This window comes from Astyanax mexicanus, chromosome 16, assembly GCF_023375975.1.
Source record: "Astyanax mexicanus isolate ESR-SI-001 chromosome 16, AstMex3_surface, whole genome shotgun sequence".
Taxonomy (NCBI): domain Eukaryota; kingdom Metazoa; phylum Chordata; class Actinopteri; order Characiformes; family Acestrorhamphidae; genus Astyanax; species Astyanax mexicanus.
In genome coordinates, this window is record NC_064423.1 from 21,410,915 (window position 1) to 21,436,576 (window position 25,662).

The 25,662-nt window shown below is 39.1% G+C and overlaps 1 protein-coding gene across 3 annotated transcripts in view; it reads left to right on the forward strand.

Annotated features, from left to right (window-relative positions):
• dennd1b (DENN/MADD domain containing 1B) overlaps window positions 1-25,662 on the forward strand; it is a 167,531-nt gene that overhangs the window by 47,123 nt on the left and 94,746 nt on the right. For all 3 annotated transcript variants that reach the window (XM_015601283.3, XM_022669762.2, XM_022669761.2), the window contains exons 4-5: window positions 20,585-20,634; window positions 22,566-22,685. In XM_015601283.3, the coding sequence (XP_015456769.3) occupies window positions 20,585-20,634; window positions 22,566-22,685 (170 nt within the window). The remainder of the gene's footprint in view (window positions 1-20,584; window positions 20,635-22,565; window positions 22,686-25,662) is intronic.

Below are 25,662 nucleotides of genomic sequence, written 5' to 3' on the forward strand. Positions count from 1 at the left end.
GACATTCCTTATTGGTTACAATGAAAGGCATTTAAGCGTACTTGCTGATTGAGTTCTTGGCACAAGCCCTACTTCAGCCTCCCTGGAGAGCTGTCTAATGGATGTTTCATGCCACTTGCTTTTCAGTTTTACGACTTGATGAATCTTGATGTAATTGTTGGCGTCAAACAGAAACCTTGTATCTGTTTTGCGGTTTGTTTGTTTTTTTATGGTGAATGAACCAATAGAAATGTTTGCATTTGGCTTTCTTTGGAAGTCAAAAGGGGGTTTTCCTTCTCCTGTAGTTTAGCTGGTTTTGAAGGAGAGACAAGTTTTTGATCCGTAACAACTTGTTTGAATCCCAGTCATGCAGCTTGCCATCAGCTGCTGGAGCCCTGAGAGATGAGGGTTCATCTCTGGTTGGGTAGATGGCACTCATTCCCCTCATCACTCCTAGGGTGATGTTGGTCAGCATAAGCCCCCCCCCAAAAAAAATCTATCCTCTAAAAATGAAGGCGATACCATTAATACCATTTCATAAAAATTCTATGTATACTTTGAGCGGGCAACAAGGAAGCTGAGAGTTACAGAACCATCACCAAGGACATTTTTACACTTGTCCCGAACTTGAAATACCTCTGTCCCCAAGGCCTGATCCACTTCCTGGAACACCCACAAAAAAGGAGCCACTCTTGTAGAAGAAGGTTTTTAGCCCTGTAGGCAAGTTGAGACTGTTACGAAACAAAATGAACCCCAATCACGCAACCCCACGTGGGATGTTGGTAGTAAATAACTTCCAAATGCGCAGAAGACTTTACTAGAGTACTCTTAAAGAAAAATGAATATCAGTCTCAGAGCATATCTAACGTGATATCGTTACTGTGGGCCTCATATCATGATTTCGTATCTTGAGTTGCCCTGTGATTCTCACCTCTAGGTAGCAAGCTTAAATCCTTAGTCATGCTGCCTCGCCATCAGCAGCCGGAGCCTGAGAGAGCATAATCTTCAGTGCTCTCTCTGAGTGGGTAGATGCTGACCGGCACAGGCATCCTGTTGGCTGATGTATCGAGCTGGGGTTCCAATGCTTTCTTCAGAGATCATTGCCTGCTTAGTGATGCTGCATTTTTGGCAGTTCGAAAGATGCTATACCTAGGCTAAGTTGAGAAAGAAATATGTTAAAAAAGGAATTCTAGATTGTTAAGCCCTGGATAGCAATGCTGTAGACTATATTGCCCTATTATTAGAGGTCTATGGACCATCACAATGAACAAAAGTAAGGTTAAAGGCGACACGATGTATACAAATGCAAAAATTGGTTCTTTATGGAACAAAAAATATTCTTCTAAGATATTGCCCAAGGATGAACCATTTTTGTCTTTATTGCATCCCAAGAAGTACTATTCAGCTATTGAGTATATACAATAAAGTTATAATCTGAGTTCTAATCAAGCGATCAGACTGAGCAATACAAGTCTGTCAATTCCTTGGTGTTTAAGAATCCCTAGAGCTTAAGAATGATGCAGAGAGAAGGTTGTGAGTTTGTAAATAAGATCAAAAGCCAAAGCGCCAGCTCGGATTTATCTTGATGGTAGTCAATCCTCAGTCTTGGCAACGCTGAGAGGCAGTGTACTTAGCAATGCTTCAGCTCCTCAGGCCCGGTCCCCAGAGCCCAAGAGAGCAAATATTTGTCTGTTTTTGACATAGTGTTCAATCTCATGCCCCCAGTCTGACACTTCATGATTGGTGGCCTCTTCCTCTGCACACCCCCTTATAGGATGTTGATGGGTACCCCAGGGGACAGCCAGCCAGCGGAGCTTCATGCCGGATCACGGGGGCAGCCGTTGCGGTGATGGCTATCTCTTTAATACTTTAGCATGGAGGGCGTGTGAGAGATAAGCCATGATGGGGGGACAACATGGCAGAAGTTGGAAGCAAGGGGGGAGTGGCAGGCATTCCTTTTTCCCCTCCAGTGCACACACTGACAGCACTCCCGCACGTGGCCCAGTAATGTGCATTCCCTTTGTGTCTTGCGTCCCGGGGTGAGCGTTTTTCAACCCTTCATTCTCCAGGCCCTCAAACCTCTGGGGCCTGCCCAGGCTTCGGGTCATGCGCACGCCGGCCCTGGTGAACTGGCCTTTTGTGCTGGCCTGAGCTGGACCCCCTTATTTAGGCCCCCCTGTTGCTCGTGCCTCCTGATTACCCTGACCTCTGGGCCGGCGTCGTGGGTGAACACAGAGTTAGTCCCGTTTCTGTTTGCTCTTGTATTTGTAACAAGGGTCAAACGCACTGGTGATTGGTGGTTCACTGTGTTAACCTGTGAGATGGTGATTTGTCGGGCAGGGATGAGGTTCCTCTAGTTTTCAAGCTTTAAGCCTGATCTAGGTAACTGTAATAGTAATCAGTAATCCGTAGTAACCATAGAAGTTTATTGATGAAGTGTTCAAACTAGATTTAAAAAGTCTGAAGTCTGTAAACTAAAGACTTTCTGATGTTTCGTCAATTTGGTCCGAAACAAAAGTGAAAGTAGGTGAAAGGTGCTGTGAACTATTTTTGTTCCAACTAAAAGTCAAAAAGTCTTTATTTGGATTAACTGATCTTTTGGTTTGTCTTGTTTGTAGATGGTTAGAACTTAAGAAATCAGCAGAAATCAGACTCTCGTTCACATGCACCCACGACACGCAGGGATACGGGCAAAACATATTCTGATAACTCCTGTATCTACTCTTACTGTAGATTAAGCCCTATTTATAAATAAAAGGAGTCAGAGTAATCCGTTATGCTCATTCTGGCATTTGACAATTATTTTGTATTTTTTGCACTGTAAGGCGCACTTAAAATCCTTTAATTTTCCTAAGATCGGCAGTGTGCCTTATAATCCGGTGAGCCTTATGTATGAATTTTAACAGTCAGGTTGTAAGGAGCAAAAAAAAAAAGCCACTTTACTGAAGTACAGCATTATAATGGGGTTTCAGTATTAGCATTAGCCTCTAACTGCAGCGCTAGATCTTTCGCAGTTCTGAGGTGAGTATATGGAACTGTAGCCTGCATTTTTACACTGATAAAACAAACTACGCAGGAGGAACCGCACAGGGTTCCTCAGTGTAGCACGGTCGGGTGGTGTTTACTAGGGCTAAGCGCTGCTAACCGCACTGTTGAAAATAGTGGAAATTTAAGCTTACTGTAAATAAACTGAAATAAACAGTTTTCAGAAGAGAAATCTGTGTAGATTAACATCCAGCGCTCGTTTGACTTGACTTGATTTTTTTTATTTATTTATTTATTTATTTTTTAGGAATTACTGTTTTGTTTACTTAGACGATTATTCCAGCTTTCCCATTAGAAGGGAAACATGGCGACATGCTTGGTCCTTACTATTGTTGCTTAAAATGTGCCCTATAATGCGGTGCGCCTTGTGTATGAAAATAGACATTCATTGGTAGTGCGTCTTTTAATACGGTGCGCTTTATAGTAAAATATGGTACGTTTTAGGTAGGTGGGGTTCTGGTAGGGAGGCGAATTTGACATAACGTCAAACAAAGCAATTTAAGTAGACAAGTGATGGTGACAGGAGGTAGCAAAGTTTGTTAATGTGCTCCCTAAAGTGTAGTGTAAAACAAGACAAACTGGAACAAATGTATACAATATAAACACTGTTGCTCAAATATGATCGTAAATTGTGCAAAAACTTGCTTAGAAAAGGGGCTCTTTCAAGTTTTTACCTTTTTATACAAAGAGATTGTCATTTGTCATTGTATCCAGTATTAACTTGCCAGACACACATATTTTTAGACAAACTATAAAGAGATAAAGAACTGAGAAATGAAACTGGAGGGCATTTCTTTGACTCATGAAGCTATAAATGAAGTGTCCTTTTCCTGCTTTAATATTGCAGCAGTTATGTTCTGATGCCTGTGCATTAACATGATGAACATGAAGCAAGTCACTTTAAATAGATGCATGCATTTTCAATTATTTTCAATAAACTTAATTAGAAATACCTTCAACAGAAAGGATAATCTTTCACCACAGCTTGCTTAGTTTTAAACAAAGTTAGTTATGTAAAACATGTAAGTACATTTCTGTACACTGTTGCTGACTCTGTGTCTTCACATGGAAGTTCACTTTAGTGAAGGAAATAAGAAAAGCATTACTGGGAGACGCACAAAACATCGCTCTCATTTACTCAGCTACTTTCATATCAGGATTCCTGGAACTGAATGCATGTGAAAGAAACTGCGAGTGATCTGCCGATACTATGGTTAGTGACGTAAATTATGCATTGTTTCAGTACTGTTAAAGCACTTTTAAACTATGTTGTATAACTGGACAAAAAAAATAACATTAACTGTAGTCCTGTACTGATCAACTGTGTTTGTTTTGGCCCAATCCATTTGTGGAAATTTGAGGTAAGATTGTCTAATGTCTGATTTCTCTGGGCCTTTGAATCAGATATTGCTCATTTTGCCATTGGTTCCCCTGCCAAGTGACCCAATACCATAACTAACTATTTGTTCTAATTTTTGATGTTTTTACAAATAATCTCTGGAAAATGGAAGCTGGAAACACTTGCCTTTTATGCTCACTTTATTGAGCTAAGTGAAGGACTCTTAAAAGGGGTATCCGGTTACTTTGTCCACAAAGCATGTTTGCTTTATACATTCTACAAATATGTGACTTGGAGGTAAATACAAGCTGTGTTCCACAGACTAGGCTGCTTTTTGCTTTGGGTAAATGTGTCCTATGAAGACTTTTTGTCGCTTTATTGATTACACATATGGAACAAGGTTTAACAAGGCTTTGGGTGATGTCACATGGCATTAAACTCCAGTTCCCTTTTATTTCCTTATGGAAGTGGATTATAATTAGTAAAATTAACACTTTAAAACAAAGTCTGCTCTGGATTTACATTTTTTTTTTTTGTGCCCAAAACACAAGAAATATTAACTTGATACCTTGCTGCCCATATTATGTCACTTACAAGCAGTGTAGCAAAGTAGGTCTTTTTTTCAAATCAAAAGTAAAACATAAAGCATGGACAGCTCATTATTCTTTGTGAACGTATAGCTTTTTTTTATATAGCTATTTTTCAATTCATACATGACTGAGTCTTAGAAGGCAGCATTTTTCATGTTTCCAGTTCTGCATTCTTCTGAGTTCATTTCTACACTGACTTTAATGGGGTTCTGCAGCTGGTTGTAAGGTCCATATTGCAATCCAGTAATTAAACAAGACTTGCCAACTGCAGCGTCTTGTGTCTTCACACAATGCTTCAGAAACTCAAAATAAAGGATCCTATGTTCATTTGACCAGTTCTGGGTTAAAATTTGTACCCATACCACACTGTATTGCACTGCCTGGAAGAAACGCACTATAAGGGAGAAGCTGCTGCTTCTTCTTCTTCTTTTTTTTTTTTTTTTTTTTTTTTTATATCCGCCTGTCATTGCCGTTCCAGAATAGCTGCTGAACAAATTAAGATCTGTGGTGACTTCTCAGTGATTGGTCTTGTTGACTACAGTGCTAAAGGTCAAACCACCAAAAATTCTTCTTGTCGGCCAGATCTGTGCGCATCCGACACTTCAGTGGGATGATGGTTTACTGCCCTGACTGCCAAAGAGCGTTCACTTGCCAAAAGCAGATTAAACCATGGATGGTGAAATTTATAAGAAAGAACGAAGCGAGAGGGAAGCTGTGACTCGGCTGCTGCTACAAGTGTGTAGGCAATCTCATAAGCACACACACTGACACACACACACACATTGAGACAAACACACACACACACACATTGAGAGAGAAAAAGAAAGGGAGAGAGAAAAAGAGAGATAGAGAGAGAGGGAGAGAGAGCTCCACTGGGAGATGACAGCTTAAATGCAGAAAATCCCCCAGGCCACTTGGCACTCAATTAATGATGTTTCTGGCTCCACACTTTTGGGGCATATGTGACTGAATCTCCACTTGGCCCAGAAGAATATCAGTTGTATCATAAGAACAAAACCGTTCGCCTGTCACTTGCTAATTTATGCAGCGTGGAGAGTTTTGGAGAATAATATCTCCTTCTGCGTTCGCCTTTGAAATCAAGCTCAGCTTTACTGATGGAACAGTTCAGTGAATTTTGGAAGGCTGCTGGTTTCAGTGGAGGTTTTCGATCATTTGACCCGAAAAGTGGAGTGTTTTTTTGCGTGAGTAAGTAGGTTCAATAGAAAGTAAACACAGAAAATGTATTTAGGCCACAGGTTCTCATGTTTTTATGTTTTTTATTCCAAGAAACTGTTTAGAATTTAATGAAAAAGGAATGGATAAACAGTAAATAAATATTACTTATGAGAATTTATAAGCATGTTTGGTGTATCTGTACATGTACTATACGAGTTAACACCCACATCTCATCCACCGGTCGAAATTTCCTCACAGTGCTAAAGCCAAGGTTCCACTGCATAAACCCTGATTTTAAGGTATTAGCTGAGAAAATAAATCATGTATGATGCGATATTTTCATATCAAAAGTAGGGCTGCAAGATATTGTAAAACATTTGCATCGCAAATGTTAATTTTTTTTAACGATATATATATCACAATATTAAACAATGCAGGGCCCAAGACCTTGCCCCTACCTGCGTGCTGTCTCGCGTCCGGACCAATCAGAGGTGAGTCAGCGCCGAGCCCTCAAAACCCGAGGAAAGCAGCAAAACAACAGTAATCGACCCTTTAATCAGATATTTAAATGGCTTTTTAAAAGGTAAATAAGAGTGTTTTTTTCTGAGATTAAAAGCATGAATTCAGCTGTTACTGAAATATCTGCGGAAAACTGTGCTGGACTGAGGTGCACAGCTTTCCACATGAGCGTTTATAAGCATGTGCCCAACCATGTGGATGGGACCATGTGGTTACCTTGTGTTTACTCCTTAAACTTAAACTATATATCAGGAAGCACTAAAAAAAAAGGTTTGCATTTTTTACCTGTATCGGTAAACCTTTCAATCTCTGTCTCTTCATAACCAATTGTCAATTTTTTTGTTGCCATTTTTATATATATATATTTTTTTTACATTCCACCTTAAAGGACACAGCAGCTACATTCTGTTCCTAGTAGGATTGGAAGTGCAGCAGCATTTTTTTAAGGTGAAAGAAAAATTTGTGAAGGTAGGGTTGTCTCCAACATGTGCTGTGCTACTTGCCGTCATCTCCTTTTACGACCTTTACAGACCATGCTGACTCAGTCTTCCCACCCATGACCTCAGAAAAGGTGTTTTTTACCTTTCTTTCATATTGAGTCAGCATCAATGGTGGCATGGTTTGGTTACGACACTACGACACAAACAATTGTGTAGTAAACTCAAGGCTTGTGTAAAAATGCACTCGTCATAGTCAGACGCCAGTCAGCTGGGTAAAGATTGAAGATTAATACAGTGTGTTTCCATCTTGCTAAAGGGCTTCTATCTTAAATGTTCTTTTTTATATACTTGGGCTTGTGAAACCTTCGAACATCATTCACAGTATAGAGTGTTCCTGATTTGATGGCATGGGTTATAGATCATTTGGGCCTAAAAAGCTTGGTCTAAAAATAGGTTAGTCTTTAATAGGAAGTGCTTTTTTTATAATTTTGAACACCTTAGTTATGATTTAGGTTCTAATCAGATATTTTAGATGGCTAGTCTGGAGTTTCTTTACTGTGTCTACTTTTGAAGAAAAACATCCTTGAGGTTCTTCAATTAGAATCTATGGAGGAACTGCTAACTGTTGTTAAGCTACTTTATGGAACCTTAAAAAAATATAAGATTCTTAGAAACACACCTTAAAATGTTCCTCTACAGCTTCCAATAGTAAAATCTCCAAAAGTTCCTCAAGGATATTGTGCTTTTAACAATGTACATCCTCGTCACACACTTCTGAGTTTATTATTATTTTATTTTTTTGCTTAAGTGTGGCTGAAGATCAATACTTCACCTGCTACATTTCCTTAAGCACTCTCATGCGTGCACCCGCGCTATTTTTGCAGGCGAGAGAAATGACCTCTGCACCAGCACACCGAATATTAGCTTCTTTCCACCTAAGGGTCGGCTGGAGAAGCCGTGAAAACAAAGGGGGAGCCGGGGTGTGGGGAGGTGAGCGAGAAGGAAAAAGCAGAAATCACCCACCTCCCGCTCGGCTCGAGTCTTTTCAAGTGAAAATGTAACGCCCAGCGTAAATTTGAAACTGCATCGAGCCTCACACTTCCCCTTTAGCACGTTGCTTTGGTCCAGGGGCGAAGTCGGCACTTATTAAAGGCGCGTAGCGCAGGGTCAAAATGGCAAGCCAGCAGCATACGATTAAAATATAATGAAAGAGATCTCGGTTGGAGGATTGGAAGGTCCAGAGCACACAAAGATTATTTTCCCCCCATTGATCTGCAATTGCATCAGACTGTGGTGCTGAAACTGAATGAAGGTATGATGCTAGATGTGCTTAGAGCCGTATCAGAGTGTCGTGTGCTCTGAGTAGAAGTTTACCTCGTGTGCTGATTTAAAATCAGGCTTCTTATTCTTGCCTTAACTGTTCTAAAGAAGAAGAAATGTTCTAAAAGCTGAAAGCTGCAGATAAGTAGCATCTAAAAACATACTATTATTGGACTGATGTCATTTGTGTGTTGTAAATGAGGAAGGAGCAGATAAGGAAGAAAGAAGTGGCTGGTTTAGTTACAGGTCATCTGTTCCCTTTCTGAAGTGTAGCGCTAAAACTGCTTCTATACACTGGTCAGCCAAAACATAATGGCCGCCTGCTCAGTATGCTCAAAACAACTCAATCTTCAAGACTGATTGAGAGTTACCCTGTGTAATCTGGCAGCAGATCCTTTATGAATTCTGTACATCTGTGAGATTCAGTTCCAACACTTCCAGTGCACCCAACATGGACGTGAGGAATTTTGGTAGTTGACTGAATCTTGGAGAGATGGATGTGTTTTTGGATGTGTTTACACTCCTATATCATGGCTCAGATGTGTTTTACATCACCAACTGAATTGGAATTATGTGTACACTTGCATTTTTATGATGTTTGTGGGGTCTCTAAAAGCCCACCATTTAATTACCATCTAGGGCTTGGGCAGGGTCTCTGATGGTCCCCATGTCAGTTCACCAACAGTTTGTTCCTCAGTTTGTATCAGCAGGTCTTGTGTGTTTCAAGTTTCGTTTATTTCTTTGTTCTGATTTTATTCCATCACTGAGGCTTCTTCTGTCTGCCTTTTTACTACGTTACCCATTGAAAACACTGCAGCTTCGCATGCATAGCAACATGCACTGGTCTTGAACACAGGACCTTCTTTCTGTATTTACTTTTTCTCCCACACTAGACAGCTCTGACCAATCAGAGGAGATATTTTGCTTTTAGGTGTGTTTGGTTGTATTTTGGTGTGTTTAGGTTTGTGCCTGTGCTAAAACAACCCAAACCAAGTTGGAACACACCCCTAGTAAACAAATTCATCAACTGATTAGGACTAGAGAAACTATTTAAAGCTGTAAACAACATCCTAAAAGATATGCTAAAACCTAGTCCAGACCTAAAGAACTGAAATTGTGTCTGACTAAAAAAAGGCTGGCTCAGTCCAGATCAACTAAACCTTGCTTTAGATGCTTCAGACTTTTGGGCCAATTACAAGAAATTGAGGTAGCCTTTTTGGCATCCATAGAGAATCAGAGTCGGGTTGAAGAATTTTGGACACAACACCTGGAACTGCAAGTACTTAAACTGAAAGTATTATACAAAGCAGAACACTGCACTGACAAAATGTCCCCCTATTTGTCTGATTAATAATCAATCAATATAATAATCAAGCAATCCCATGAATTTTGATATTTCAGTGTAGAGTAAACAGCTCTTCAAAAACTTCAGTTTTTGAATCAGTTTCTTTGATTTTGCTTTTTATAGGTATATGTTTAAGTAAAATGAACATTTTTGTTTTATTCTATAAACAACATTTGTCCCAAATTCCAAGAGCATCTATTTGCAGTAAATAAGAAATGTCTGAAATAACAAAAATGATGCAGAGCTCATTATGAACCCTGTTTTTTAATCATATTTTACATGCATCTTGGCATGTTCTCCTCCACCGGTCTTACACACTGCTTTTGGATAACATTATGCCACTCCTGGTGCAAAACTTCAAGCAGTTCAGCTTGGTTTGATGGCTTGTGATCATCCATCTCCCTATTGATTATGTTACAGAGGTTTGCAATTTGGTGGAATCAGGGAAAAACATCATTAAGTGTTCTCTTATATTTTTTTTCCAGAGCTGTATTTGGGACATTGAGTTCACATGTAATGACAGTTGACAAAATGCAGCCTAATTCTTGGTTCTTAGTAAGCTGTGTGTTGGAAAGGCCAGTTTGGGGACGCAGGCTTCTTTATGTCCCAGTAGGCGTGGGCCCCTGTAGCTGCATGTGTTACAGCTGAGGGAAAGAGAGAGAGAAAGAGAAAAAGAGAGAAAGAGAGAGAGGGGTCCTAATTGGGGAAGGGGCGAGCGAGAGGCCGGGGGCTGCAGCATTGATCTGGAGGCAAAACTCTGGGTTAAACCTGTCACCAGCACTTCTGTGCCATCAGCATGGTGGCTATGCCAATCTCTCTTTCTCTCTCTCCTTCTCTTCCTCCCTCCCTCGCTCACACACACACACACACACACCTCCCCTGCTGCAGACAGTTCCACAGTGGCGTGTAGACCTGCTGGCTGGCAGAATTTTTAAAGAGCGTTGAGGTTTAAAGACTAAAACCCCCCAGGGAGGAATCCCACCAGCTTGAGGAGGAAGAGAAAGGGGCTCTATCTGTCTGTCTCTCTCTCTCTCTCTCCCCCTCTCTCTTTGTCTGTCTATCTCTCTCTGTCTGTCTGTATCTGGCTTTCCTTTTCTGTGTAGATTTCTGTCTTTTTCTCTTTCTTTCTCTCTGTCGCTCTGTATTTCTCTTGGTCTCTCTGTCTGTTTCTCTTTTTTTGTAGTTTTCTGTCTCTCTTTTTCTCTCCGTCTTTTAATTACTCAGTTAATTTCTGTCACTTCTCTCTTTCTCACTCTAATTTTTAATGCGTTTGTAACTCCTATTGTCTTAAAAAAATTGTTTTACTTATTTTTCTCCATTTCTCTCTCTCCCTCTCTCTGTGTTTCTCTCTCTCTCTCTCTCCCTCTCTCCCTCTCTCTTGCTTTGTGTCTCTCTCACTCTTTGTTGCTCTGTATCTGTTTCTCTTTTATATCTATATTCTCTATATCTCTATCTGGTCCTTTTTTTTCTTTTTATCAGTCTTTCTTTCTCTCATTTTTTATTCTAACTTTATTTTTTACTTCTTTATTTCCTTCTTTCTCTGTTCGACTCGTTTTCTATACATCTTTGATTACTGATGTCTCCTTTTCTTTCTATCAGTCTTCATTTGTTCTCTATTCTCCCTCTCTTTCTCTCTATCTTTTCTTTTTAACGGTTTGTTTCTATACATCTGCATCACTTTCTTTATATTTTCTCTCACTCTCTCATCTCTCTCTCATCTCTCCGTCTATAACTCTTTCTGTTTACTATCTACTGTTTTTGTCCAACTGCCTCACTTCCTTTTTATACCTTTACTCTGTTCTGTTTCTACCACTTTTTTTCTCTCTCTCTGTCTCTCTCTTTCTCTCTTTTCCTGTCCTCTCTCTCTTCCACTGTCTCACTCTCTTCTTCCATTTCCTCTCTTATTCTTTTACCCCACCTCCTAGCAAGTATTGACACAGTGGGGTTTTTGCGTGTGTGTGTGTGTGTGTGTGTGTGTGTGTGTGTTACAATTGCATATTTCTCTCTTTTACCTAGTAGCAGCAGCATACGCTGCCAAGTTCCCCTCTGCTTACATCCCAGGGCCAGGATTCTCTCTCTCTCTCTCTCTCTCTCTCTCTCTGCCTCTCTCTCTCTCTCTCTCTCTCTCTCTCCATCTCTCCCTCGTCCACCCTCCTGCCCGCCTGCCGTTCTGTCTCACTGTTCTCATTTAAATATCCCCAGCACAGAAATGCTCCTGACACCCGGCTACACTGTAAGCAAGCCCACTGCTCCAGTCCCCCAGCTTCTTCCTTCCTTTCCCTTCTTTTTCCCCTCCTTCCCTCCTGCTTATGCAGCCCCCACGTCCAGCCCTGGAGAAGCTGCCATCCCTCTGGGGGAGTGAAGGAAACTGGTGCTGGTGGTGTTGATGGTGGGGGGTGAGGGGGTGCGTGATGTAGTCGGTAGTCGATGTATGTGGAGGTAATAAATGAAGGTAGAGGAGAGAGAGAGAGAGAGAGAGAGAGAGAGTGAAATGAGTGAGTGAGTGAGAGAGAGGGAGAGGTAGAGAGAGAGGAGCTGTGATTGCAGGGCCTCCGCAGTGGGACCTGGGTGGAATGGAGACTTTGCTGTCTCATTGAGTGATATCCCTGTCTCAACAGTAAATAAATAATGCAGCCCGCAGAGTTCACCCCGCTGCTGCCTCCAGTGAGTTGTAAATGTATTAGCTGCTTTATATTCTTTTGTCTTGGGAAAATGGTTGGCAAGGAAGAAGTGAGGGGAAAAGGAAAGGAAGGGTGTGTATATGTGTGTGTGTGTGTGTGTGTGTGTGAGGGGGGGGGGGGGGGCGGAGGGGGATATACAACCCAACAACAACAGCAGCAGCGGCAACACACACGTCGTACAGACACCCTCCACCCCCCCAAACACACACACTCACACCCCCCTCCGGTCTGCCTCTCCTCCCCTGACACGCTTTGGTGTAGTCCCCTGATCACCTGGATGAATGGTAATAAAACAGTGAGAGCGAGGGAGGGAAAAAGGTACGTTAGCACATGCGTACTGCCGGGGTTTAGATTGGGCTAATGCCGTGAGGAGAGTCGTGGGAACGTTTCACGTTCCGCTCGCTGAGAGGCTGCTGCGAGCCCGATGGCGCTGCTCTTCTACTCCTGATTTCTTTCCTTTTTTTTGTGTGTGTGTATGGATTTTTAAACACATGCCCAGAAAGAGATTAGTCTTTTTCATTTTGTCTTTCTGCTCCTTTATTTCCACATTTGTCTGAAATCCTAGCGCACCGCATACTGCTAAAGGTTTAAACGGCTTTTAAATAGTACTTAATTTTACTCTGCTCCTTTTTTCTTTCTTACTTTAAATTGTGTAGACAAATTTCCAAAAGTACTAAGGATGCCAGGAAATATAATTTTTTGTCCCAAATCAACAAAATTAAACTATTGATGAAAGGCTTAATATCGAAAACTGATTTCCTTTTTTCAGGTTTTGCCTTTAAAGCACTAAAAGTTCTGTTACTAATCAAATCTAAAATCAGTCACAAATCAGTAACAAAACTATCATTTAAAGACATTTAAGGAACACTTGACATTTTTTGATATAAAACCCCAAACAGTCCAACAAAGCACTAACCTTTTTTTTTGATACTTTCAGTTGGCTACCTCAGCAGTGCACATTTAGCAATACATTTATCTCAGTATTGTTATTCTAATTCTATTCTATTTTTAGTCAAATATTTACCTCAGTTTTGCTATTCTAATCATAAATGTTCCATCTATAACTATAATTATAACTCTGCTTCATCAGTGCTTTTTTAATCATAAATTCACCTCAGTATTGTAATTTCATTCATAAATTTACTTTAGAAGTCCTGTTCTAGTCGCACATTTAGCTTGCTAACTACCTTAGGTGTGCCATTCCGATCATAAATGTTCTTATTAAGCAGTTCAGTAGTGCTATGCTAATTATAAATCTGCCTCAGCAGTGCTTTTGTTTATCATCTATTTACCTCAGTTTTGCTATTCTAATAATAAATGTACTTACGCCTTAATATTTTGGTCGTAAATGTTCCTCAGTAGTGTCTGTTCATCTGTCCATTCTACAGACAGATGCAAATGCTATGTTAGCCACCTACCTTGCCTAAGTTTGTGCAGTATCTTTCAGCTGAACATCCGATAATTTTTTAATAGATGGGAAACTGAGTAAACTGATTTCAAGTCTTATGAGTGACCTTGAATGTTTTTTTTGTTGTTGGTGTCGGTTTAATAATATGCAACGCAAATGTGTTTTCACTTCTTCTGCCCAACATAGAATTTTTTTTTTTTGGCGCCATTTTCAAGTACTTAAGTACTTTAAAGTATTTTCTGTTGCCAGATATTCTGTGCATCCCTAATCAATTCCGCTCTAAAGAATCGAGTAGTAACATTTGATGAGTTGTTTATTCAGAAAAATATACAAATGTGAACCGACGTGCCAAAAATCATGATGCAGGAACCAGTGACCAGGTGTATACGGCTTTGAAATTACCCTTAAATAAGGTGAAGTATTAAATGTAAAAGGCTAAATCTAAAGCTTATGCACAATCAAGGCATCTGGGCCAGCCTAGTGGCTATAGCTAACGTATACAAGCTAAATACATATGGTCAATGCTAAAAACAACCCAACCAGCATAAACAAAAGCTAGCAGTCTATATTTCTGTCTGTCCATTCATTTGTTTGTTGGCCTATCCATCTGTCCATTCATCTTAACAGGCTGTGCAAACATTCAGCGCAAGTATTCCCTGGATGCAGACCCAGCAGTAACGTAAATAAGAAGCTTGCCTACTCTAGGCAGGAGAATATTTTCTGTGAGTAAACACTGTGGGGTGTACAACACAACCTGCATAATATGTAGGTTTCACTCTTCCCGCTTCGCTCATGCTGTCATATTTAGTTCTGGCTATGTAGTAGGATAGAGGTGTAGGACAGAGGGCTGTCTATCAGGTGATTATTAGCATTTTAGGACTACTCCTAATGATTTTTAGATTTATTTTAAGATTGTTTTTTTTTTTTTTTTTGGACTCTGAACAGCCATTAACATGGATACAGATAGATCAGTTCAATAATGTGTACTGTATGTTTTGGACAATAAGGCAGAGTTAACATACTTTAATTTTCCCAAAAATCGACAGTGCACCTTATAATCCAGTGCGTGAAGTTTCTCCAGCACCGAGGCTGGAGCAGTATTAGCATTAGCCAGTAACCACAGTGCTAGTGTTTACCGCGTTAACCCAACAAGCTACGTAGGAAGAACAGCTAGCTGATTGTTCCCTAGCTGGATTACTGGAACACTCGGGGTTCCTGTTGGGCGAAATTTACGGGCACTTATATATACAAACAGTCCCTTTACTAAAAATACAATGTGTTTTCTTCTGGAATCTTAAGAAGAAGAAGAAGAAAAAGACCATACCACACTTCTGCTGCACATAGATAAAATGTAGCCTTTATTTTAATCCAGCGTTTTAGTGAACACTCACATACACACCAGTGAGTACACTCAGAAGACACACACAGTGATACAGTGAGCCACTGCTGCGGTACCCAGGGAGCAGCAGGGGTTAAGGGTCTTCCTCCAAGGCCCAAAGGTGGTGTCCCTTTGGCACTTTGACTTATTGATGTCATTAAGCCTCTGGATTTGTGGTGTATTCTCAATCCAGCAGTTACAATGAGGTGTTTGATTTGTTTAATTTAATTGGCATTGGTATTACTTGGGCTTTTTTCCATTTAAATTTCTGCTAATACATTTTGTTTCTGCATTAGAAGTGACATTTAAATTTGAAAACTTATTGGACCTAGACATAACTTAAAATGTGGATAGTTTAGTACAGGAATCAGCAGTAGCTGTGAAACATCTGATCCTTGAGGTTGTTTGAACTATAATGAATGAAAACAAGAATAAAATGCTTCTCTAGCGACCTTTTGTTTACATTCCTCTTGTCGCACTCGACATGACTTTAGTTTCCGCCTGTTGGGCTTCCTATTTTTTCAGACCGTGTCCCAATTCACTAGCTGGGGCAGTGGCAGTGTATTGGACTGCGACCCTGATGACAGGAGTTCGATCCTGTGTAAGGAGTGGTGTGTTTATTTATATATATATTTTTTTCCCTTTTTCTTGGGTTTACCTGCTTTGAATTCAACTGTTTTGCAATTGGGTGCAACAACCCTCTGGGCTGGAGAGCTACTAGTCTGTAGCACTCCATCCCATTACAATTAATTTTTCAAAATAGATTTTTTTTTTTTTTTGTGGCCCGACACGTATTGGCTTGGAAAACATCTGGCATGCGGTCAAACTTAATTGCCAACCCCTGGTTTGGTGCATTAGTTGTAAAGGATGAATGATGAATCTCGATGAGAGTTTCGAGATAAGTGATGAAGGACACCCAATCTAGTCTTACTATCTACACAAATGGGGGAGAGAAACGATTAGAGAAAGACTGAATAAATAAACTAGCTGATGTTTGTTTATGATAGAGAGTGCCAATACAATGTGGTACTATGCTAGCCCTGCACAACTCATACTGTTTCTTTCACCTGAAAATTCCTAGAGGAATCACTGTATCACTGTACATTCATCATGAAATCTTGACGCAATCTAACCAAAAAACGGCAGATTCACATTGTCATGTTGTGGGGAAAAGTGAAAAATGTTAAGAACAGGAATGGAGATGGAGAGGATGGAAGGATTTTAGTGTGACAGCGATGGAAAAAGAATTCCACTATAGGAATCCCAAATGTTTCCATATTTATGTGCACTGTAAGACTGTTATAGTAGGCTTGACTTCCCATGCTATCATGCTATCACAGTGGAAAGAAAATCGACAGTATCGCTCATCCCCGGTAGCCCGGCCAACACGGGGGGGCGTCGGTGACAACTTCGGAATGCGGCAAGCAGATGAGTTTATTTACGCCGGGGCCTGCGCCATATGCACGACTAGGAAAGCGAGGCGCAGCGGAACATATTGGAGCGCGCCTATGGCGGTTAATAATAGTAGCGGGCACATTCGGCAGCGTGGAGTGCGACTCGTTCGTTGGAGTGTGTGTGTGTGTGTGTCACACAATTTTTTCTTTTTTTTTATTTATTTATTTATTTATTCGTTTTGAAACAGTTGTACAGTCACAGGCCACGGTGAGACACGCCACGGTTAGCGTCACCCCTGCCAGCTCGCCTCTCCTCTGCTGCCAGAGCCTTCAATCTCTTCTGCTATCTGCTATTTCACTACCCGCCACATACCCCCCCTCCACACACACACACACCCTCTATACACCTCACACACCCCCAAAGCTCTCCACCACCTACTGAGCAGTACAACAGACAGTCATCAGCTCTGCACTCGCGCGCACAAATAAAAACACCCAGACATGCACAGATACACGCATCAGCCCCAGCTTCAGCATCAGTGCCGGCACCAGTGCCAGCCACACCCTCCCTCCCTACCTCCCTCTGAGTGGGTGGTGCCAGCTTTCAATATACATATATATATTTTTTTTATTTTCTTTTTATTTATTATTTTGGGTGGGGTGGATTTGGAGTGGAGGAGAGCTTGTGTGGGATGCTAAGTGGTGGGAAGGGGTTGGGGGGTGGTGATGTGATCACTGGCGGTTCCCCATGGCTAAGCTGTGGTGCAGGTCCGGCCAGACGTGGCTAACCCATATGGCGCTGGGCAGGCTGTGGAAATCCATATGCTGCTGGTGCGGGGCCTCTCCCCGTGGGGCTGCGCGGGGAGGTAAAGCCCTTAAGGCCGCAAACTTCCCCAAGCCCCGCTGCCGCTCAGCCATTGTCCCGGCAATCTGGCAGCACCTTCAGTCACCCCCCCCTCCCACCCCCAAACACACCTCCCTTCTTCTTCTCCTCCCCTCCTCTGCTCCACCTTGCTTGCCAGTGGATGAAGTTAATGGTAGCTAATTATTTAAGCTACTGATAACCACCCCCCTCCTCCCACCCCATGCCCCCCCCCCCCCCCCCTCTTGCTCAGTCACCGTCGAGCTTAAGTGCCGCACATGTCGACTGATTTATTTCATTAACTCGTTCAATTGCCCCGATTGACAAACTGCTTATGTGCCGATTAGGATCTTTACTGATTGTTTACACTCAGCGTACGTTCAAGGACTCGTTAAGAGGCCTTAACTGAACCTGCTGCATGAGCAGATAACTGGCATGCTGTGTGCACTGAGAGTCATGACCAGTAATTCAGTAGTAATTGCAGTAAATAAGTGTTTTAGTGTGATTATGTGAAATTATTCAAGGCATTCATTGTTGGTTCAGGTTCATCTTTGTCTCTTATCTATATAAATAACAAAAATCTTTGTCTTTTTTTTATATTTACAGAAAAAAATGAGACCACTAAAAACTAATGAAGAGTTTCTTTGATTTTATCAAATTGAAAGCCTCTGAAATAGACGAGTGGCATAAAGTTATCCAAAAGCAATGTGTAAGACTGGTGGAGGAGAACATGTTAAGATGCATGAAAACTGTGATTAAAAACCAGGGTAATTCCACCAAATACTGATTTCTGAACTCTTAAAACCTTATAAATATTGAGCTTGTTTTCTTTGCACTATTTAAGATCTGAAAGCTCTGCATCTCTTTGTTATTTCAGCCATTTCTCATTTTCGGCAAATAAATGCTCTAAATTACAATATTTTTATTTGGAATTTGGAAGAAATGTTGTCCGTACTTTATAAAATAAAAAAACACAATGTTAATTTTACTCAAACATATACCTATATTTCCAGAGCTGTATATATAAATGTGTTTTTGCCAGGTTGCACTAATTGGATTTCTGGTTCTGGACTGATGTTGTGCATGTGTGTGCGTTTAAAGCAGATTTGAGAAAAAGTGAATCATACCATTCTTTACCTTTTTTGTAGATTTTAACAGTTTGTTTTAGCTGATCACAGACAAACTTCTGTTTAAAAAAACAACTTTTACTCTAACTTTCATTTTTATTGATGCTAGGACTTTATTTAGGCGTGGTTGAGTACCCCTAAAAGGGCTTAGCTGTGCATAGGTCTAGTATTAATAATAATATGGGGCTTGTAGCTAATGCTGATATTCAGTGTTCGCCTTTTATTGGAATGATTACCAGTTCTAGACCAAAGTGTTACCGATAGGTCTAAGAAGTGAAATATGTTGTGGATATTTAACGTATTTCTCATACCAGAACGATTATTGGTAGGAGAAATCCAGCCAAGATGTTGATGTCCAGTGTTCATCAGATCAGAACTGTTACTAAAATGGAAATTCTGGACCAATTTGTACATATCAGATTATCAGATATGAAACATTACACAAACCTGAAATCACTTGGATTTACATTAAACATAATTTAATGTTATTCTACCAGATTCACAGTGACAATAGCACATGATTACTGACTGATATTTCCTATTGATTTTGGAATGCTGTAAAGTAGTGTTTAAATGAAGTTGGGCTGTTAAACTAAAAAAAATAGAATTTTATTAATTTTAAGTAACGGCCAAGTACTAAACATTTACAGATTTTCATGATTAAAGATACACACATCTACATATATGTCTCAATGTTGTGTACACCATTTCTAATGAATGTATTCAGCTTCAGCTTGTAAGTTGTACCTATTGCTGACGCAGATGTGCAAATGTTCACACATACATAGCTTGCCTATTCCCTATAGAGAAGTACGTCCAATAGAATAGGACACACTGGATCAGATAATCTCAAACCTATTGGCACTATTTATAATAGCAGACATGGGCAGACTGTGAAGCAGGGGAACAGAGTGGAGAAGATATGATTGGATGGTGATCATTCAACATTGTGACCTGACTATAATACTCTTGTCACAGAACTGAACCTCAAGCAAATACAAATACAAAGAAATAGAAATAGTAGAGACAGTTACTCTCACAAAAGCAGGATGAATGTTTTTTTTTTTGTTTTGTTTAAATACTGTTGATTTGGGAAGAAACCGTAAATGAGCGAAAATTAGAAATTGAAATCTGCCCTAAGTACCTATATTGGTCCATTTCTTGTGTAAGAGACATTTTAGCAGTATTGGCTAAAAATTTTTCACTTAAATCAAACCGATATATAGGTAGGCCTTTCTGTATTAATTTGTCAGTATTTTTTTTTTGTTTTTTATTATTATTATATATATTTTTCCATAATTCTATCACAAACTCACATTTCTAGTAGGAGCGTGCCATATCATATCCTACACAATAATATCGCCAACATTTTTGAATACCTTGAACGATATAATACCCTGAAATATCGTTCCATATCACATCAGGGTGCTACTTTCACACTGTTCTCATTTCCCATTAAATATCTACTAGCGATTAAATACCTACTAGCGATAGATTGTATCTGTTCAGTATCATTTATTTTACTTTAATCCTGGATATATTTGGAGTGCATTATTAGTATTATTATATTTTGGATCATTGACTTCTGTTACAAATCTGATAAAATGATTGTATTTTTTATTGTATCTCAGTTAGTGGTGTGCCATATCATACTGTATACCATAAGAAAATGTAACTTTTATTTTGTTGCAGAAGTTTATTCTTGAGAAAATGTTTCTTTCATATCGCCAAGAGTATCGTTATCGCATAAATACCATGAAATATCACAATATTACCTATTTTAGGGTCATATTGCCCACCCCTAATTACTAGTGTCTTCATCATTGCTTGTGTTCCCTCAAAAACGACCAGAGTTTTTTTTTTTTTTTTTTTTCTTTTTTTTTTTATATATATACAGTATGTAACCACTTCTAGCTGTGTGCTCTTATGTGTGTGATTTTTTTTTTTCTCATGTTTTCTTTCTTTCTCTGGTTTCTCGTAGGAGGTCCTTCAAACTGTGCCCAAGTTCTGCTTCCCCTTTGATGTGGAAAGGTAGGAATTCCCTGTTCGCTGGCCTTCTGTCTCTCTAACCACCACCACTTAGGTGAACAGGTCACCACATTTTTCTTGAAATATGCACATTATATGCACACCTGCATGCATGTACACAAACACACATACACACACACACACACACACAGGAGGCGAATGACTAACGGGATGTGCCATCTACCCTTTTTCCCCCTCCTTAATCACCTGACCCCCACACTAAAACGCATATATTGAAACGAACCAAAAACCTGCGGAGGGCCTCCTCACCTCCGGTAAATAAGATTGTATGTTTGCATGTCAGTACGGGGTCCTCGGGGACGACACGGGGGCCTGATTCTCACAGCAGCCGGGAGGAGAGCAGACCTGCGTGTGGAAATCTAAACGTGAAAAGTGCTTTTGTATAGTTTATAGGTAGTGGGGGTGGGGAGAGGCAACTCAGCTGAAGCTGAACTGCTGCCATCTAGTGCTGAATCCAGAGCGAGCAGCACTTTAACATCACTGCCGGCCTGACCATGAAAATGGGGAGTGAGAGAGACTGGCAGATTAATTCGGCCGTTCAGTCGGACTGACTGTGGGGAGTGTTTTTAGTCTTTTACTTTATAAAACATATTTAAAAGCAGTTGTTCATACTATTAATATTGACATAAATTAGAATGGAATTAGCTTGGAATGAGGTACTAAGGCTGAGTTTGTTTTGTATTTTAATAAAAACTAAAATTTCCTTTTAATTATACAATATTAATTCATATTAACTTGAGATTGAGCTTTAATACTAGCTTATGTTGGATAAAAGCAAAGCTCTAATATATAAAAAAAAAATATATATGTAATAATGTAGCTGATTTGCATTAATTCTTCGCATAAAAAAACACTAATATTTTAAGCAATGATTGGATGTACAATTACAGCATTATTTTTGATTTTTTCCCTATACCAACAAAAACTTTAATTCTAGCTGAATCATGAATCATTAACAAAACAAACCGATGCTGATTTTCAATGTTTGCCATATTTTGGAATGATTACCAGTTCTGGACCAAAGATGTTGTGAAAACAATTCAAAGAAATTAAATAGTCGATGTAGATTTTTAAGGTATTTTTGATACCAGAATAATTATTAGCATAAAATAATCCAGCATAGATATTGATGTCCAATGTTTATCAGATCAGAACTGTTACTTAAATGGAAATTCTGGACTAAATTTGATAACCAGGTTTTTCTTTATATTGTAATAATTATTGATATGGGAATTCCAGACCAGTGTTAATTAGTGATGTATTCTTGATATCAGAGTTATTTCCAATATGTACATATCACATATGAAACATAATGTATACATGATTACAACATTATTTTAATATATATATATGTATATATATACATATATATATATACATATATATATATATATATATATATATATTTTTTTTTTTCCATATACCAACAAAAACTTTTAATTCTATCTAAATTATGAATCGTTAATAAAACAAACAAATTCGACCGTATTTGATCATGTGAATCTGAATCTGAATGTGAATCTGAAACGTTTCAATAAAATCAGTGCTCTCACCCAGCTCTAGCACCTACGCAGCTGGGTTGATACTATTATACAATCTTTGTACAACAGTTTTACTGTAAAAATGGTTGTATTTTCCTTTTTCCCTGTATATTTTTGCTATGAATCTATGATTTGAATCTGTACTTAGCCCATAATTGACTAAAGGTTAATGAACGCTTTGACTTAAACCCCCCCCTCCCCCTGCAGTTTCTTGCAATTAGTGTCTCCAAAATATGAGATGTGAGTCAACATGTTGAAAAGTCATTCCAGAGCAGTACGTCTCATTAGCTCCTACAGTGTATTGGGCCGTTTTTTGAAGCTCTCGCGCTGAAGCTCGCGCTCTCTCTTCTCTCTGTGTGCGCTGCTTTACAGAGTGTGCCAGAATCAGGTGGGCCAGAACTTCACGTTCGTGCTCACCGACATCGACAGCAAGCAGAGGTTCGGCTTCTGCCGCCTGACCTCCGGCTGCAAGGTGTGCATCTGTCTGCTCAGGTGAGTTACGCCGCTTTCTTCATCTGCTCTCTTTCACATACTTTCTTTATCATGTTTTTTTTTTTTTTTGTATTTGCTAACACAAACAAGGTATATTGTAAGGGGAAAGGAGCATGTAGGAATGTTAATTGTCAATAAAGTAGCTGCTTAAGAAGATAAAATGTTGTACGAAAAGGCAGCAGTTCTGAACTAACTTCTGAATATAGAATTTCAGAGCTTCAGAAATCAAAGATGGAAAGTATATATGTATATTTAGATTTTCTTCAGTCCATCATGAAGGTCTGAAACTGAAAGTCAAGCAGTAAAAATGTTACCTTTGCTTTGACTTAATCTGCATTACAGAATTAAAGAATACTCCATCTTGATAGCATTGCACTTTTGTATTTAATTAAATGAAATTAACAGAGAAAATACAAAGAATAATTCCACAGAGCAGAATATTTGTGTAGGAGAGCACTAAGCTACATGCTGCTGAGAATGCAGTTGCAGTTACCTATAGCATCTCAACACACAACACATTAGAAATGCACAGCCAGGTCTCAGCGCTTTCTGTTCTAGTGTAAAACAGTTACTCCACACTGATGCACTGATGGACAATCGCAGGTTTATCATCGACTTGATGAGCCGCTGTCGAGTTCTTCTCCTCCTCCTCCCACCCTGGACTGGATGGCCTTTGTTTTTTTTTTTGTTTTGTGTTGTTTTGTTTTGTGCACCCCCCCCCCCTTCCAAACCCCCCCTCCACCCCTTCTTTCTTTCGTTCGCTCATTCGTTCATTCGTTTCCTTTCTTTCTCTCCACTCGTTATTCGGCTACTGGCACGGAAGCATGCCAGAGACGCTTCGCCGATAATTATGCATGAAGCCTCACTGCCAATTAGCAGAAGTCTCCCCTGTCCTTCTCACTGAGTTTTACATGCTAATTCATTTGACATATGATGTATAAAATTCATTATGCATTCTGAGTAGTTTGCATGGCTTCCTTCATTCATAATAAGAAATGCATTGAAAGTTTCAGGGTTTTGTGTCTTTTTTTTTTTTTTTTTTTTTTTGAAGGGTGCAGAGCTCTTTTGTTTGCATTGAAAGGATTTTTTTTAGAAAATGTAGGAAGACACTTTACATTTTTAGTGATTATTATTATTTTTTTAATATAACTAACTGTTTGTTTTGTTGTTTTTTTGCAAATAATTTAAATAACTTAATTTTTTTAAATAAAAAATGTTTAATGAATATATATATATATATATATATATATATATATATATATATATATATATATATATATATATATATATATATATATATATTAATTAAGTGTTTTAACAAAATTAAAAGTAAAAACATTAATCTTCATTTGTTTATTTTTTTTGTATTAACTGTATTATTTTTTAAAAAAAAGGAACAAAACAAAAAACAACAGGAAAAAAATCTACACATATATAAAATGCTAAAATTATTTATTTTATTAATGAAAAGTCTAATATTTTAAGGTCACAGAATAACTTTTTTAAAGCTCAAACTGGTCTCAAGAGATCTCAAGATAGAGATAGCCCAAAATGCTCTGTGCTTTTATTCCTAGTTAAATGATATAGCTTTGCCTTAAATAGACAACTATCATGATTGTATTTGTGAGAAAAGAATAAAGTCATATGTATGTAGTGTATAGACACTGAAATGTAGTGTATTTTAACAGTAACTGAATTCACTGTTAAAGTCTCTTAGCTGTTCCTCTAGAAGATCGTCACACTCGTACTCGTCTGCCCCGCTAAAAAACAAAAGTAATTAAAACAGTTTGTGTCCATGCGATAGTTGAAGTGCTGGGACCATAAAATTGTCACCTACGCTTACACGAGGAAGTAGCCTAATGAGAAGGACAGTTTTATGTGGTCAGGCCTTTGTAGCTGGGTGTCTGGAGCCCAGGCCGAAAGGGCAGGGTTCCTTCAGGCCAAAGCGCTTTAAAAGCAGAAGGATTCTTTCTTTTTCTTTTTTTTTTCTTTTTTTTTTTTATTAAACACACTCTCTACACTCCTCACCTCTTAGTCACTCTTGAGCTCTGCGAGCGAGTGCGCGATCGAGCAGTAGCCTTCACACTTCTGGAAAGGCCTGAAATGGGAAAAGGCCTCGTTCCGCCGGCTGTATTTGATGGCGGTGCCGGCCGGTGATATAGAGGCTCTCTGCTGTTACTGGTCACTTAGCGGTTCGGACAGAGGAGAATTCATTAGCTTTGCTTAACCTTTAGACCTGCGGGGAAAAGAGACACACTGTAATCATATCTCATTCTGAGCTGCTTACAAGGTGCGAGCTGACTTAAGTAATTCACTTCAGCAGTTTAATTTAAGATCTGTAATATATTTTATAGGAGGAATGGAGAACCGCAATTGTCGGACGTGCAGGAAGTTAACATGGCTTTTACATGTATGTGCAGTATATAATGACCAGCTTTTAAACCAGTTAGTCTTTGTGTTTTATAATGGAGCGATTTCTCCTGTTAATGGGGGTCAGGGATGGAATCTGCTTTGTGTTTAGATTAATATACGTTTTTGAGATTAATATATGTTTCTGTAAATGATTATCAGCCATACATGTTATATTGGAACGATCCAACTTTATTTATTTTTTTGTTTATTCATTTTATAATTATTTTTCCAAATAGTCAATTAAACTAATAATTTGTGTGCTTTGCGTGTGTTTGCTTGATTAAAATAACTAAAGCATAGAAAAATGAAGCCTGTTATGATTAATACGTTATCTACTTATCATACGATATATAAACTTCATTTTTGCTGTCTTTAATATTGTCCAGTGTATTTACTTGGCAAGAAGATCCTGTTAACGACTTTATATTATTGATTATTTTTTGTGTTTTATTAATTTTGAACATTTTTATTACATTTTATTTCAATACAATGTCTAAATATTCTTAATAATTAAAGGTTCATACAGTTCTTTAACAATAATGCTTCCAGGCATTATTATACCTCT